Below are 15,193 nucleotides of genomic sequence, written 5' to 3' on the forward strand. Positions count from 1 at the left end.
GTGAGGCAAGCTTCAAAAAGGAACACAGCAAAACATTCCTCTCAGACCTTTACTTGTAACGCAGCACACTTCTCGCCATAGCAATGGAATGGAAAGGCGCGGAAGGGAAGTGGAGCTAAGGTAGTGGGAAGAGCCCCATGGATACTGCATCCTGCTGTGCAGGTGACATGGACCTTGCCTCCTTTTTCCTGGCCCCTGGCACTGTGTTGCACCCTGAGCTTGCGGCTGGCCATCCTAATTACCTCCCATTGCCACTCCAGAGATGTGAAAAAGAAAGCAGAGATGGGGGGAGGAAAGCAGCCATACTGATGGGATTTGCTTTTAAAAATATATAATGAGAGAATACTGCTTGCATGGTAATTATCTTTCAGTAATTTAATTGGTGAGCATGTAACACATAGCAAACCAACATGCTTACCAAAGCAATTATTTCTGTTACCTTCCAGGTAACAGAAAACAAAACAAAACAAAAAAATTGTTGGAAATAAAAAACAATCTATTTAAACCTTCTTGGTCGAGCATATTTCTTCTAAAGATCTTGCACCCCCATTTGGCAAATGATTGGTGAAAGTAATTATTCTGTAGGGATAGACTGAAGCAATCTGCTGAATAGGGGAGTTGGGAATCACAACTATCATGTTTTGGTTTGGGGATTTGACTGCAGAAACCCGTGCTGCATGTTTTGCATTCCAAACAGAAGCAAAATGTTCCCTGTTCGCTGTTTTTCCAATTAGGGGGTTGAACCACAGCAGAGCTGAAAACAGTGTTTCCACTTTACCTGTTCATAGCCGGTAAAAGCTGATACTCTCTAATGGAGACCAAATTTGGTCTGAGTGCTGCTTGCACCTGCTGGGCTCTGCACAGGAGCACCACAGTGTGCAGTATTGCTCTCTCCTGTCTCTCTCTTGCTCTCTTTGCTCCTGTTTCATTTTATGTTTTACTGGCACAGGCAGCAGCGGCTGCACATCGCCGTGCACAGCGCGGGGAAGGAGGGAGGCTGCTAACATGGTAGGAGACTTCTCACAGGTGCTTAGGTGAGCACTCGGTAAAATGCTCCTCATGGCAGGCTGCTGCTTCCTTGGCTTTCATGTGGAGCATATTTCTGAGGAGGGAAATGTCAAAGGTGATTTTTATTCCCTCCTTTCCAATTACCTTTCCGCTGCTGTGTCCTTGCACCCCTTGCATTCCCAAGCGGTGCAGTCTCTCTCCCTCTCTGCAGACAGGGGCTGTGGGGTCCGGGTGGTGGGCACACCGGCATGGGCGATTCCAAGCCCTTCCACTCTGGGAAGGCTTTTGTTGCAGTTCAGGGAACGTGTGATCCGTGATCTCTCCATCTCACTCTCCCCCTGTCGGTGTCTGCAGACCAACCCAGGCTCTCCTTAAACTTGAGTATGACTGAGAATTAGGTATGACAACACGAGGGGTGCTGGGCAGTCCTATGCAGATTTGGATATCCGTGATCACCCCCATGTAACCATTGCCAAAACCGACTAATCTCCAACCTCAGACCCGGCTGAAAAGCTGGAGCCAGCTCCAGACCCTCTTCGCGTCCTGCGGAGAGGCACGGCTGGCAGGCAATGTGTGCTCCTTCTGCAGCAGGAGCCGCTGGTGCTGCTGGCCCAGGGACTGAGCGCTGGAGGTCCTGCATCGCTTTCTGACAGACTGACAGAGAAAAATGAGAAGCCAGGCTTAAAATGGGTTTGGATCTTGCTGTAACCTTACGTGCAGAAATACGTAACTTTATACAAAAGGGCGGCGAGTCAGGGCAGCTCCTTGAGAGGGAGACCTACAGTGGATGGATCCCTGCCGGTGTCCTTGTACTGTCAGCAGCCGGGGAGGGACAGGCATCGCAGCAGAGGCAAAGCACTCTGCAATTCAGCCCTGAGGGCTCAGGGGATTGCATCGGCTCAAATGGCTGCTCTCAGATGTTATTTGAGCCTGTAGAGCTCCCGCAGCACCTCTCCTCGTACCCGTAATGAGCAATTAATCTAAATTATAGAGGTCCCAGCTCTCTTTTACCCATGTCTGTGGTGCTACTGGAAGAATGCTAAAGCTTTATGCCCACCATATGCTCGTAGGTGTTTAGAATACACTTGGTCAGGATAAACGTTTAACCTGCCGATGTCTCTTGCAGATGCAAAGCCTGTCTCTTCTTACAGTTTTTAGAGCTGATGTTTGTTTAAAATAGTCACAGCGCTGTTGTATCCTATTTGAAAGCACGTTGCTGGAGGTGCACAAGACATCCCTGTCCTCTGGTACATTACTGTTAACTGACTTCAACCAAAGGATGGGCCTGACTGTACGTCTGATTCCAAGCCGTATCCCGTGCACGTTTTATACCAATACCTCATAGGAATACAGGAGAGGAGTCAAAGCCTTCCCTTCTCTTATTTCCTTTTCAGTTTTCTATCCCATCTGACCGCTCCGTGGCATCTAATATTTTCTTGATACCCAAGAGGATGTTTTTATCCTTACTGATGTCTCTTTGCAGACCATTCTACGTGCTTGTGAGCCTTACGTTGACAAAAGCTTTTTGTAACCTCAGCACAGTGAAGGTTTCATTATACCTTTCCTGGTGTTTGTTGCGCTTCATCTCTAATTCCTGTGAAAATTCCTTTCCCATTCCTTGCAGAGAGTATGGCTGATTTCTTTCTTACCTGTCAAAATTCACTTTTTAATCGGGTGGCCACCTTGAGCTCTTGCTAACAAGACCAGCCGCAGGTTACGAGCACCTGGGTGTTTTGTGTCCTTACGGCTGCCTGGAGTTACCTAGCTCTGTAACGGGCTGTCGGAACAGAACTCTGTACAAAAAAAAAGTGGTACAAGTCATGCAGTTTTCTAAAGCACAACCTCATGATATTTTTATTTGATTTATGTCTTGCTGTTCTTTCCTGTTTTGTGAGCATTATGTTCATTTTTATAACAGAGTCCTTAGGTTGTTTGGATATCTTTAGGGTGGAAGTGAGTTCATAGTTCTTCCAGTTTTGATCGGGTTCATTATTTTTCTTCTTGAGCTTATTATTTTTTAGTCCACTGTGTATTACTTCACATTTGTGAACACTTCACGCAGATACAAAGCAGATGGAAAGTTTTCTAAACTTGAGTAGGAGAGACAGAATCGCTTCACCCACCTGCTAACCAGTTGGTGAGGCTGTGGTCTGAAAGGACTTACTAGTTGTTGTTTCACTCGTGTGGGGAAAAAAAAATGTAAGCCAAGAGTCACACAACTGGAAATACTTTGTATATGCTACAAATCTTAAATGGAAGCATAACACTTCATTTTCTTTATCTGTTTCTTTTTTTTTTTTTTCACTTGGTTATATTTCTGAATTTTTTTCTTATTTGTGTTTCTGATTCTGATCTTTTATATATATATGATAGCTCTCTAGAGTTACAATGTATATTGTTTTATGTACATGAATCTCACTCTTACACAGCCATTTAAAATGGAGTGTATAATTAGAAATATATTTCAAACATTTCTGTGTCCCCAAGTGAATTAAGCTGTTGGAGGATAGTGTGACCTTGATATGGGATGCAGGCAACCCGAGTTTTATGGCAGCTTTCCGACAGTTGCTGTGTATGTTCACATCTGTGATCTAGGTGCAACTAAAGTTACTTAGTCTTCGTGAACCTGCTATAAAACAAGAATAGCTGAGTTAATCCATAGCCTCGGCCAAGAAAAAGCATTTGAAAAAATTTTGAAAAATGCTTCTAATTCCAACACATTTTATTAGAAATTCTGAGTTTCTGCCAGGTCTGTGATTGATTTCAAAATTGGAAAGGAATCCACACAGAAAAATAAACTTCTTCTGTATTTGCTTTTATTTCTATATAACTTTTTTGTTAAGGTGAAAGTCAGCATCCAGCATTGCTGCTGTTGTTTCTTTATACCACAAGCTTATATTTAGGAGAGGAGGAAAGAATTATATTGCAAACAAGGGAAGAAAACCACCTGAGAATTCAGGGTATTTCTTTATTAAGTAATCTGTAATGATTTTTTTTGCATTTCTAGGCGTATTAATAGCTATCTCTAAGTGCAAGAATTGCAAGGATATATAAATAATAATATAAACAGCCAATAGTCTTCCTTGTAAAAAAGGTCATTATTTTATGAGTTGCTCAGAGCTAACAGCTGACAGTTTTGTTAGTTTCTTTGGGTCTTCACAGTAAATGCTACTTAATTTGCATTGCAAACTGAGACGAGGATCTCAGAGGAAGGAGATTTTAATGAGACATTTATCGTTCAGTGTCTTTATTCTCAGTTCATATATAGCCCAAGCTTCTAATATGGAAGGTCATTATCACATCTTACTGCTTACAGAGTTCTGTAAAATCATCTGGTGATTTTTTTTCCACTTATTAATAATGCCAGAAGTGCGGTTTGAAACATATTTGTGAAACAGTTTTCAATTTGGAAATGCAACTATCGAATATTTTTCAAAATCAGGCGGTTCTCATTTTATTTTGGAAATTGTCAAAACATCATCCTTCTCAAGGGCAGCTGTCTTTATTGGGACTTCTTACGTTATTGTTTTGTGTAGCTAACTTTTCTGTCTCTCTGAAAATCTAAATCACCTTCCTCACAGGAGGGTTAATTAGCAAGTTTGCCCCAAATCTTTGAAGATGAAGGTGTTACTTACAGGCTAACCAGCAGCTGTTAATAGGAGTCTGCATCTGTTTCTTCTGGCATGGAGCTACCTTTAGTACAAAATACGTGGAAAAGAGTGAGCTTGTTCAGCAAAGGCAGTAAATGACATTAAAGCTGTTTGATTTTGTAAACAGAGGCAGGATGCGAGGCTGTCTCTCTTGCACTTTGTAGATTCCTCTCTCTGCTCTCCAAGCACTGCTTGGAGCATCAGCCAGCCAAACTGTTTTCCAATCAGTCCTTGGGTTTAAGATACTTTCAAAGGAATAAAAATCGGAATCTGTGTTGTCACACATAGAGGCTTCTGAAGCAAAGTTTTATTTTGTAATTTCAAGTACTCATTTTAGTCCACTAGTCTGCCCTGGATAATATAATAAATGTTACGTGTTGCAAAATGTAAGAAGTTATGTCTGCTTTTAATTTTCAGTTTACTAAAGGATTTCTGAATAGGCGTACAAAGCAAAAAGCTGATTCTAAAATGGGGAAACCAAATCAGATTTTTAAAGAAATAATGCTGCTTACCAAAATAGAAAGACATTTAAAATTGTATTTATGCTAATTTAAAAACGAAGACCATTATGCATGTTAACTATGCACCTTTTAGGTGTGTAGAACTTAAATAATATGTAAGGCCAAATTCCTTTTTTTCCAGAATAAGGTACCTTGTCAAGCTTAGTCAAGTTATTTTTGATTTACAGTAATGAATATGCACTGTTCTTTGTGTTTATGAATGACAATTAAGGTACTTAGATAAAACCTCTTATTGAAGGCTCTGGAGCTGAAGTTTACAAAATGCATAGTTGCCTCCTTGGAACTCCACTCAGAGGCCTGAGACTGTATATCCCATACTATTGTACAAATTTCACATCTTCCATTAATTTCCAAGTTCCAGTTCTGTGATGAGGAAGCAGCATGCCTGACTATGGGGGGGAAAAAAAATTAAAATTCATCTATGAACAGTTATGTGGATTTTTCTTCAATCCCCAAGATACAGCTCTTTTAATCCATGACACTATGTAACTGTATTGAGAAAAAAAAAATAGCATATTTTCTGGATTGTACCGCAGCACTGGAGGTAGATTTCATTTCAGATCTCGTTTATGGTTTAGAAGTTCTCCATTTAAAATAAGAGTTCTACCACTATTGTTATATCTAAGGCCAGAAGAAGAAGAAAGCCACTTACTTTCAGAAAAAGCATAGCTGAATTTTTTTTAATAAAGTCCAGGAAATTTAGGGGGTCAGGGTCAGTTACTCTTTCTGATGAAAATATGGAAGTGTTCGAAAGTGTGTATGAGTAACTCCCCGTGCATTCTTTCATATGTTACGTGCAAGTTGTTTACAACCCTATCCGGATTTTCTTGAATGTGATGTGTTGTTTGAATTATTCACTGGAGTAATTTCCTTGAGCGGTTTTTGGATGACCTGTTATTTGCACGTAGTTGATTGCAAGGGTTTGCTGCTAAATGTGTGCTTTCTTGTCCATCATTGTGGTGCCCTCGCTGGTGTCAAGCGTGATTTTTGCTCTGGAATGTCCGGAGGCATCATTTGCAATTCAAAATTTGAAGTTTGCTTCTCACAAAGTTTGTTTCCACTTAAAATCTGGTGATTCGGTGGAAACTCTTGAGTATGCTAACTTGGTAGGATATTTATGAAAACTAAACTCAATAGGAGCAATGAACAGATCAAATAAAAAATTCAGGCTGCTCCTTTATGCAGCATAATTCTGTTTTTACAGTAATATTTGCAACGAAATGACTGTTTGTGTTGGCTGAACATTTTGTTGAAAAGTTCCCCTTTTTTGCCATTCAGGTCAGAAGGCTTCAGGTGCTTGACATATATTGCCGACCTCCTGTAATATTGCTTGTTTGCTTCTCCCTGTTAGGAACTTTCAGGCTGGAGGGCTGAAGGAAGGAGATTGCAGTACCGCTTGGAGCATTTCAGAGAGGGCTTAGGCTTTGTGGTTGTCCAGGCATTCACAACAGGGTCTGGGTTTGGCTAAACGCTGCGTAATGCGAGCCTACGTGTGAATTTTTAGCCTCGTTCAAAATCCAGTGACAATATAATCTGTGTCCTAAAATGGACTGCTCGCTCTAAAAGAATTCAAGTAATGTAAGCCTACAATGCTAGCTTGCTTTCTGAAGTCTGTTAAACATAAAATAATGAAATTGGGAGGGGGGGGAAGGGAACAACTACAAATCACGAAGAAAAATGGAATATTACAGTAAATGCTACTCCTTGGTGTCTAATCATAGTTTGGGTTGTGCGGGGAACCCAGGAGTTAGACTGTGGAGATTTTTTAGGGACTTGAGTTAATTAGCATGCTGGGGACAGAAAAGCCCTGCTCTCACCTGACTTTTCCAGCAGTCATTAATGCCGTGCCGGAGGCAGACACGAATCAACCATTGTTCCTTCAAAGTTAAAAGTTGCTGGGGTTCACCATTAACAGAGACAATAAAAAAATCTATTTGCACTTTCACACCTCTAATTTGGCTCGGCTGGTGGAACTCAGACAAGAGAATTCACAGCAGACAGAGTTGGGTACTGTATAATTTAAATAGCAATGCAGCCAGGCCAGCGGGTGGCCTGAGCGCGAGCCTTTGCTGTTTACTGTCATTCCCAGGGATTTTGTTCTGCTGTTCTCAGCTCAACGTGCCGGGTTTACACCGTGAAGCCCTCGTTAGCGTTAATGGCAATTCTGCACTGGAAATGCTGGGAAAAGAAACCGCACGGAGCCGTTGCCCGATGCTGCGAATGCTCTAGTGAAAGTCTGTAGAAATTCATAGCGTGGCCAAATGTGAGGTATGAGGGCAAGCTGTACACAGCAAATGGTAGATGCAGAGAGCCAGAAAAGCATTTTAAAAGCTCTCTCAGGCATTTCTTTTTCTCCCTCTTTTAAAGAGCCTACAGACTGACCTAACAGTAATGACTGGTTGTCGTTAAGGGTCTGTCTCTGGTCCAGCTACGAATCCCAGGAAATGGCCATGCGATGTTAATTCTGCGGTTTAAAAGCACAGCTTAAGCTTAAGAAAAAGAAAGCCATTTCAGCAATGTGCTGGTACTTTTTGCCTTCAGTGGTTTTGGGGCAGGGGGGGAAAGTAAATTGAGGAGCATTGATACATCCAGGCATATGATTTATTCCCCAACCAGGGTACTGAAAAGATACAAGCCCCTTGAAAAGCATGTCCTGAGGGGCAGCTAAAGGAGTGGGGAAGGCTGGAGGGCTGACCTATGGGGCAGCTGAAATTTTATTTGCTCGTTGTCCTAGAGGAAGCTGTGGTAAGTTTTTTGCCAGCAGATGAGATAGAGCTAGAAAATAAGAAGCCCAGGGTGGCATTTAGAGAGAGGTGTCATATTGCAGCAGGCCATCGGCCTCACCTGCATTCTTTTCCCCCTTGGTTATTTGTATTACCCCTCTTCATTTCTCCGGCTCTCTTTTGACTTCGAAGAGTAGTCACAACCTGCTTATTCTGAGAGCGTGCAGGCATGATATGAAGCCCCTTGGGAAAAGCAAACGTGCCACCCTAAGAGGTGGACTGTATTTTAGGGACTAAGTTACAGATTTTGCTAAGGGTGCCTTACAAATGGGCATGGAGAGGAGGAACTCCACTTGAAGCTCCAGGGATAATCAAGTAAACACGATGACTCTACTTCTCCTTGGCATGTCATTTATTTACTAGTCTCCTGTTGAAAACTTACGGTTCTGCTTGCTGCAGAAGATAAAGCTAAAATTTGCTTCCTATGCCAGCTGTTAGGTTTTGGTTTATTTTTCTCTTGAAATAGGAGATATCCTTCTCGTTAGACCTGATTTCTGTGCTTCAGCTTGCCATAATCCTAAAGTACATAGGATTCGTGTTCAAACCAGGCCTGGCTCCCTCCTGGGGAGCAATTTCACTTTACAAAATCAGCTTATAATTACCTAAAATTTGCCAGAGGAAATTACTTTATGTTTTTTAAGGGCTTTCCCCTTTAAAAGAAACTGACTGTGGAAGGGGTTGTGTTGTTTGGAGGAAGGGATGGAAAGAGAGAGGCTACTGAACTACTAAGTGCGGGACCGCGTGTGCACAGCTCCTCTGTGTGTCTGCAGAACACCGCCCTTCATGCAGAAGAAGTGGTGGGACATCTTGCTTTCATTTGTCCCCGTTCCTTGTTTTTTACAAGTCAGTGTATCCTTTTCTTGCCAGGCAGCAGCTGACCAGAGACGAGATTTCCATGCCGTGTTGGGAAGGGTTCGAATGATGTTTTCTGCGGTCTTTGTCGTTATTGTGTGGTGCAGTAAAACTTGCCCCACGTTGTGACAAAAAGCCATGCTAATCTATAGTTCTCCCTCCTACTGCAGACGACTCAAAGGTTAATTCCAACCATTAACGTAATGGGCACATCCAGAGAAAGCTTTTGACAACAGGTTATTTTGTAACTGGCATCTCCCTGTTAAATTTGTCTCTCTAACCCGAGTCTTGCTGATTTTTTTGGAGGGCACCACATGTCAGTGAATACAACTCCATAGATAGACGCGCAGTCAGGATGAACAGGATAGAAAGTCTTTCCGTGTCTGTTAAAAGATAACATGATGGGGTCTATCATAGTTGGTCAAAGCAACAAAATAGAGAGAGTTCAAAAAAAAAAAAAAAAGGGGCAGGGGGGGGGGGGGAGAAGAAAAGAAAAGATCTTTTTTTCTGTGTAAAATTTAATGGGGAAAAAAAAAAAAAAGAGAGAATTTAAAAAAAAAAAAAAAAGGGGCAGGGGGTGGGGGAGAGAAGAAAAGAAAAGACAGAGGGAAATGTTCTATTTCACTTCCCCCGAGCAAACATGTAATTTCCATGATTTCTTTTTAATGACTCTCTTCTGAAGCTGGTAGGTACTGATTTATGAAAAGCTGTAAAAGATCAGGTGGAACCCTGCAGGACGTCGTTTACAGCTGCATGGATTGCAACCCATCTAATTTGTCTAGTAAAGTGTGAGCTCATGGCGCACATCACCCAGACCATAAATTTCATGTTCGGACCTTCTGTCTAGGGGCTGGGTCAGGGGGAAAAAAACTGCCGATGTGTGCAGATGCTCTGAAAGCCCAGCTTTCCCTTGGTGCTTTCGAGGAGACATCACAGGCTCTTCACAGTGAGACAAATTCCTGTTCATTGATAAACTGTCCAGATGTCCTCTCTGAGGAGGAAAGTAACTAATTTTTGTTTGGAATCCTACAAGGAGAAAAATGATACTTTACAGTGCTGGTTATTCTGAGGTCACTTGCATTAAAATTAGGTCATATTTTTTTTTCCTGATGATACTTTGATCCAAGTAATAAACATAAAAGCTCTTTTGGGCCACTCTAATTCCTAATCCTAGAGACCTGTTCTATTTCAACTTGTTTATACTTTTTTTTTTTTAATTTAATGATTCTTCAGTCAGGCTTTGTTTTATTAGATTTAAGTTGAAAAGACATACTATGCTGGGAAAAAAAAAATCTCCATGCTTTATCACTAACAACACTTCATAAATACTCTTAATAAATGACTTGGGATTCCAGACGCCATACCCAGAAAACCATAAATAAAAAGCATTGGCTCTTCATGGGACAAACAGTAGTCAGGGAAACGCAGGCTGTACAGCTACTGAATAAAAATATTTTGGGCCTGATTATCTAACACGAGCCTTTAACTGGAGGGTGTTTAAAGCTGTGCATCACGTAAGTGCCCAAGATCTGTTTTTAGCACGAGAACAGTAACCTGAAGTGTGCTGCATCTTCTGTCCTCAGCTCAGTCTTTGTGTCAGTGCGGCCATGCTGTGCTTTCCCTTCTGTTTTGGGGGCAGAGCAGGTTTCTGGTGTCTTCTGTTGCTTCCCTTTCCACCTACAGCTGTTCCCAGGATGTGAGGTCCAGAGTTGGTGCCGGTGGTCATGCTCATTTGCAGCAGCTCCTTGTCCTGGCCAGGCTCTGGGAGGAAGGTAGCTCAGGCAAAAGGTGCCTGATCAGGAACATCACTGCTCTGAGACCTGGTGAAAATTGATGGTGAATCTACAGCAGTGTTAATGTCCGTTTGTGGTTTTGAAATTTAGATTTTTCAAGCATCTAATGAGCTCTTTAATTATGGCCTGAAATCCCAGAAGGGAAGAAGATACTGAAATAGTTTTCTGAGCCTGAAAGAAATCAGCTGATTGATAACAATTGGCAAAACATCAGAAGTAAAAGGCGCCATGTAATGTGTAGAAAATGCCAAAGGTTACTGTTTAGCAAAGCTGTATTGTTCTTTCTTCAAAGGTAAAAGGTATAGTAGTCTCAGTATAACTGATATGGTATCTCCTGATCCCAGTGCAAGTCACATGTGCTGCAAGGGTATGCTATGGCAGTGCTGCTGATCTCTGTGAAACTTAATAAAGACTTGTGTTGGGATTGGGAAGTTTTGTTTGGATTTTCTAAGCTGCTTATTCACTGGTATTTAGACACTTTGTTCTCTTTGGCGCCTTTATAATCTCCCACTTTATGTTTTTTTCCAGTGCTCAGAGATGGCTTGGGTTTGGGGCGAGGAGGGCGTTTTATAGACCAGATCAGTTCTCCAGTACCAGTAACCATCACCTACCCATTACACTGCACAATCGCTGCCTTTCAATTACAGTGTTAGTCTAAGCACTTCTCATTTTCACTTCTTTCCAGTGACAAAAGTCACTTCAGATGGATGCAGCTGTAGTAGTCAGACTCCTGTGCAGGTGATGTTTTGCTAGAGCCACAGGGAAAAAGAACTATGGGGAGAAAATAGACTCTAAAGTTGCGGTGCTTTGAGCAACCTCTAGCTCAGTCTCCTGAGCTCATGAGTAGCACCATCACAGCAGCACAGCTAAGCACATGCTTAGCTTTAAGCCTGAGACAGACACCCAACAAGGTACTTTACTTAAAATGGAGCACGTACGTTTTGGAATGGGGGCTAAAAAGCTGCCCAGTATGGACATATGTTTATCAGGGGAGGGAAGAATGCAGAAATAGAGTTGATGTCTCTAACAACATCTGACTAGCCGAGGAAGTCATTGTACAATTAGCACTGAGAGAGAAAGGTAACTAGAATTAGTAAGATGTCTTGTCAAGTCAAAAGAAATTACTGGTCGTATTGCTATTTGGGGGCTTCTCACACCTCTTAGAAAAAACAGCAGATCAGTGAGGGCATCTCCTCCAAGCTGGTTGCCTGGAAGACCCGTTTCAGGGAGGACAGACTCCCTGCCTGGAAATGCGTGTGTCTCTCCACGGGCTGCAGCAATATTTCAGAAAACTAGCTGGGCCTATTTGCGGTATTTTTAGATGGCTAAAATGAGGTGCGGTAGAGCCTGACTCTAGTGACTTCATGGGGGAGGGCTGGCATTTATTTTTAGTCTTGAGGCTCTCAAATAAGAAGTTACAGTATGCTCACAAGACCATGAAAACAGGAACATTCATACCAAACAGAACTGAATTTCTGGATTGGTATGGGAGCAGCCATTTTTGCCATTTGCCATATGCAAAGGGCAGCATCAGCCACAATATATTCCTTCTTGATAAAAAATTTATACATTTAATAATTATTTTGAGAAGGAGATTTTTTTTCTCAATAGCTTATAGGTGGACTTGTGCAGATGTAAAAAGGCTTAAATGGGCAAAGAAGCATGGTTATATGTTTTGTTTGACTCATTGTGTCGGTTTTGTTTCTTACTGGTTTCTTCATTGTTTTCTAAGTAGAGAACTTGGATGCAAATCGTGTCACTTCAGCATCCTTCATGAGCACCAAGTTAATTTCAGAGGCAGAAGATGTTCAGTTCTCACTTCTAAATTATTTGCATGATATCCATATGGAAGTTTCAGTCTTAGAGTGAGCATCAATTTTAAACTGGATACGGCAATTGCATTTACATTTGGCTAAGTGTCTTTAATAACAAATTTCCTCATTTCTGCCTCTCTGCACTGCAGAAGGCAACTCTCAACATTTGTCTCACAAATTCGCTTAACATTTGATACAATTTTTTTGAAGCCACTAGTGTCTTATTATTTGTGCTTCTAACTTTGTAGCAGCATTTAGGATTTGTCAGCGGGCTGTAATATTTTCAACGTTTGATGTGTGTAAATTCTACCACCACGCTCAACTTGGAGTCTAGAGAGTGCATCAGTTGAGTTGTTTGGGACGAGGTAAATCACATAAATATAACCTAAATTAGGCTTGTCTTTGGTAATGCATTAAATTGTAAGGTAACAATACACTTCATGAATTGGTGATGCTTCAGTGTGGGCATGAGAAGCTGTCGTTCTTAAGCAAGATGATTACACAGCGTTCATCAGAGCTGCCAGCATGAGCACATGCAGTGGCCTCAGCAGAGGAGAACTTCCACAGACGAACAGAAAAGCCGCGTCTAGCCTGGTATCTCCTGCCAATGCCAGTGCTAAGGATAGAGACACAAAAAAAAAAAAAAAATCCATGCATATCCCTGCTCCCTAACTTTCATCACATTCTTTTTTATTTCAGGCCATCAAATCTTCTCCTGGACCAAAGTAACATTGACATTTCAGCCTTCCGCACAACAGGTGATTGGCTCAATGGTTTTCGGACAGGACAGTGCAAAGACATTTTCACGGGTGTGGAGTACAGTTCCTGTGATACCATAGCCAAGATTTCTACAGAGTAAGTTTGAACAGACTACAGCTCTTCATCATTGGTTGTGGCTGAAGGTACAAGGGGAAACGTAAGCATTAAGAGTAGCGTTTTTACAGGGAGCTTCCAGTTTTTAGCTAAAATGCTCTTACATTTAAAGAGACAAATGTAAATTATTGTATTAGTTGCAATACGCATGCAGGAAACCTAGATGCTGTGGTGATTGTGTGAAGACCATGGTCCCATAGCTTTTTCTCACTGATGCCAAGGAAATTCCCAATTTCTTCTGATACAGTAGCACCATGTATCATCTAGTATACCAGCATCACTGTCTTTCACTCACAGTTTAGGAGTTTCTGTGCTGATTCTTTATATTCTACCTTTTTTATGGGGGTTTCCCCACAGCTGGCACATGTGCCAATCTTTTCCTTTATTGCCTGTCCCATATTCCATCAAACCGTGTGAGACAGAGCAAGCAGTATGTAGCTGCTTTCCTCCTACATGGTAATAATTATTCAGGGGATGAACTGAATCCTGCCTCTAGTTTTGACATTTAAACATGATAAACTTCTAAGTTTACAACTTGCAAGTTTATTACATTTAAATGCGATCTGTCTTTGTCCTTGTGATGAGGAAGAGTAGGGTGATGTTCTCTCTGCACCGGAAAAGGTATCAAGTACAGTTACGAGCTTACTGTCGAAGGAAATCTTGACTCCCTGTTGGGCTAGCTGGGTACACGACAAGTTAGGAAGAAGTAAGCAGCAGCTTCGGTGCCGGCAATTAAACACCTCAATACCATTAATTAGTGTATTACTGCAACTATAAAAAGGCCGCTAATGGCTCTTTGCAACAATTACCCTTTGGGGACAGTGCAGAAATCCCCTAGGAATGCCCAATTTCCTGTGAGCCTGTGTTAGCCCTTCGCAAGCGTTAAACCACTTCTGTGTCCCACGAGGAACGCAGGAGACTGGACAGTCTGGGGAAACGAGAGGTGAAGAACAGGGTCGGTGCTGGAAGCTTGGCCACATAGCCGCTAATCTCAGTGCCAATACCAGGACCACTCAGAGGCTCAGCCATAACAGCGAGATGTCAGCACCCCTCAGGAAAGGCGGTCAGGCTGATAGGGGGTGGAGACGATAGAGGGGCTCAAGATCACAGCGGGCCCAGAAGTGAACCCCTTGCCCCCAAGTCCCAGTGGGTGTTTCGCTGGAGAACATGGTTTCATTGTCTTTTCTTCCAGATAAGCAAAGACAACAGGGCTAAATGAGTTTTGACTGGGGTTTTTTGTTTGTTTTGCGGTCTCCTGCTATTTTCATACCAGGGCACTCAGTATTTTTTTATACCGAGGTTTGTGTTTCAGCAATATTGCCATACCTGAAGGCTCCTCCAATGCAGCAATGTAAGACGAGCAAGTTGATTTCTCTTAGCTCTCATCAGCCCTAGGAAGCAGAGAGGTGGTATGCTCACTCACCCGGCACTTCTTCTCTTTTTTTCCAGTGACATGAAGAAAGTCGGCGTTACAGTTGTGGGGCCTCAAAAGAAGATTGTTAGCAGTATCAAAGCGCTAGAAACTCATACAAAGAGCAGCCCTGTTCCCGTGTAAAGTACCAAATGATGTCGCTCAGGAGAGAGGAAAAAAGTTGCGTCACAGGGCAAAAGCGATGGCTGGTAAACGGCAGCATTTAAAGGAGTTCTTTGCAACAGCTTTGGAAACATAATGGTTGAAATTTCGAACCCACTAAGACACTCAAATATTGAGTATAAATGCCTTAAAAATAGGAGTGAACTTGTTTTCTATCTGTTAATCCTAAAGGGTGGGTGCTCTTGACTGACTGTTAATGCAGATAGTAAATTTCAAAAGAAAAAAATATGTAAAAAATCCTTCCAAGTAAAAACCAGTGATACTAAAACCTAGAGCCATTTGAATATTAAGTGACTGAATAACAT

General features: G+C 42.0%; 1 protein-coding gene across 2 annotated transcripts in view; it reads left to right on the forward strand.

Annotated features, from left to right (window-relative positions):
- The window catches only part of EPHA3 (EPH receptor A3), a 153,156-nt gene extending 138,307 nt beyond the window's left edge, over positions 1 to 14,849 (forward strand). For both annotated transcript variants that reach the window (XM_035900377.1, XM_035900378.1), the window contains exons 14-15: positions 13,121 to 13,276; positions 14,744 to 14,849. In XM_035900377.1, the coding sequence (XP_035756270.1) occupies positions 13,121 to 13,276; positions 14,744 to 14,849 (262 nt within the window). The remainder of the gene's footprint in view (positions 1 to 13,120; positions 13,277 to 14,743) is intronic.
- The last annotated feature ends 344 nt before the right edge of the window (positions 14,850 to 15,193 follow it).

The sequence above is a fragment of the Egretta garzetta genome, unplaced genomic scaffold, assembly GCF_000687185.1.
Source record: "Egretta garzetta isolate BGI_Z169 unplaced genomic scaffold, ASM68718v1 scaffold278, whole genome shotgun sequence".
NCBI classification, from domain to species: domain Eukaryota; kingdom Metazoa; phylum Chordata; class Aves; order Pelecaniformes; family Ardeidae; genus Egretta; species Egretta garzetta.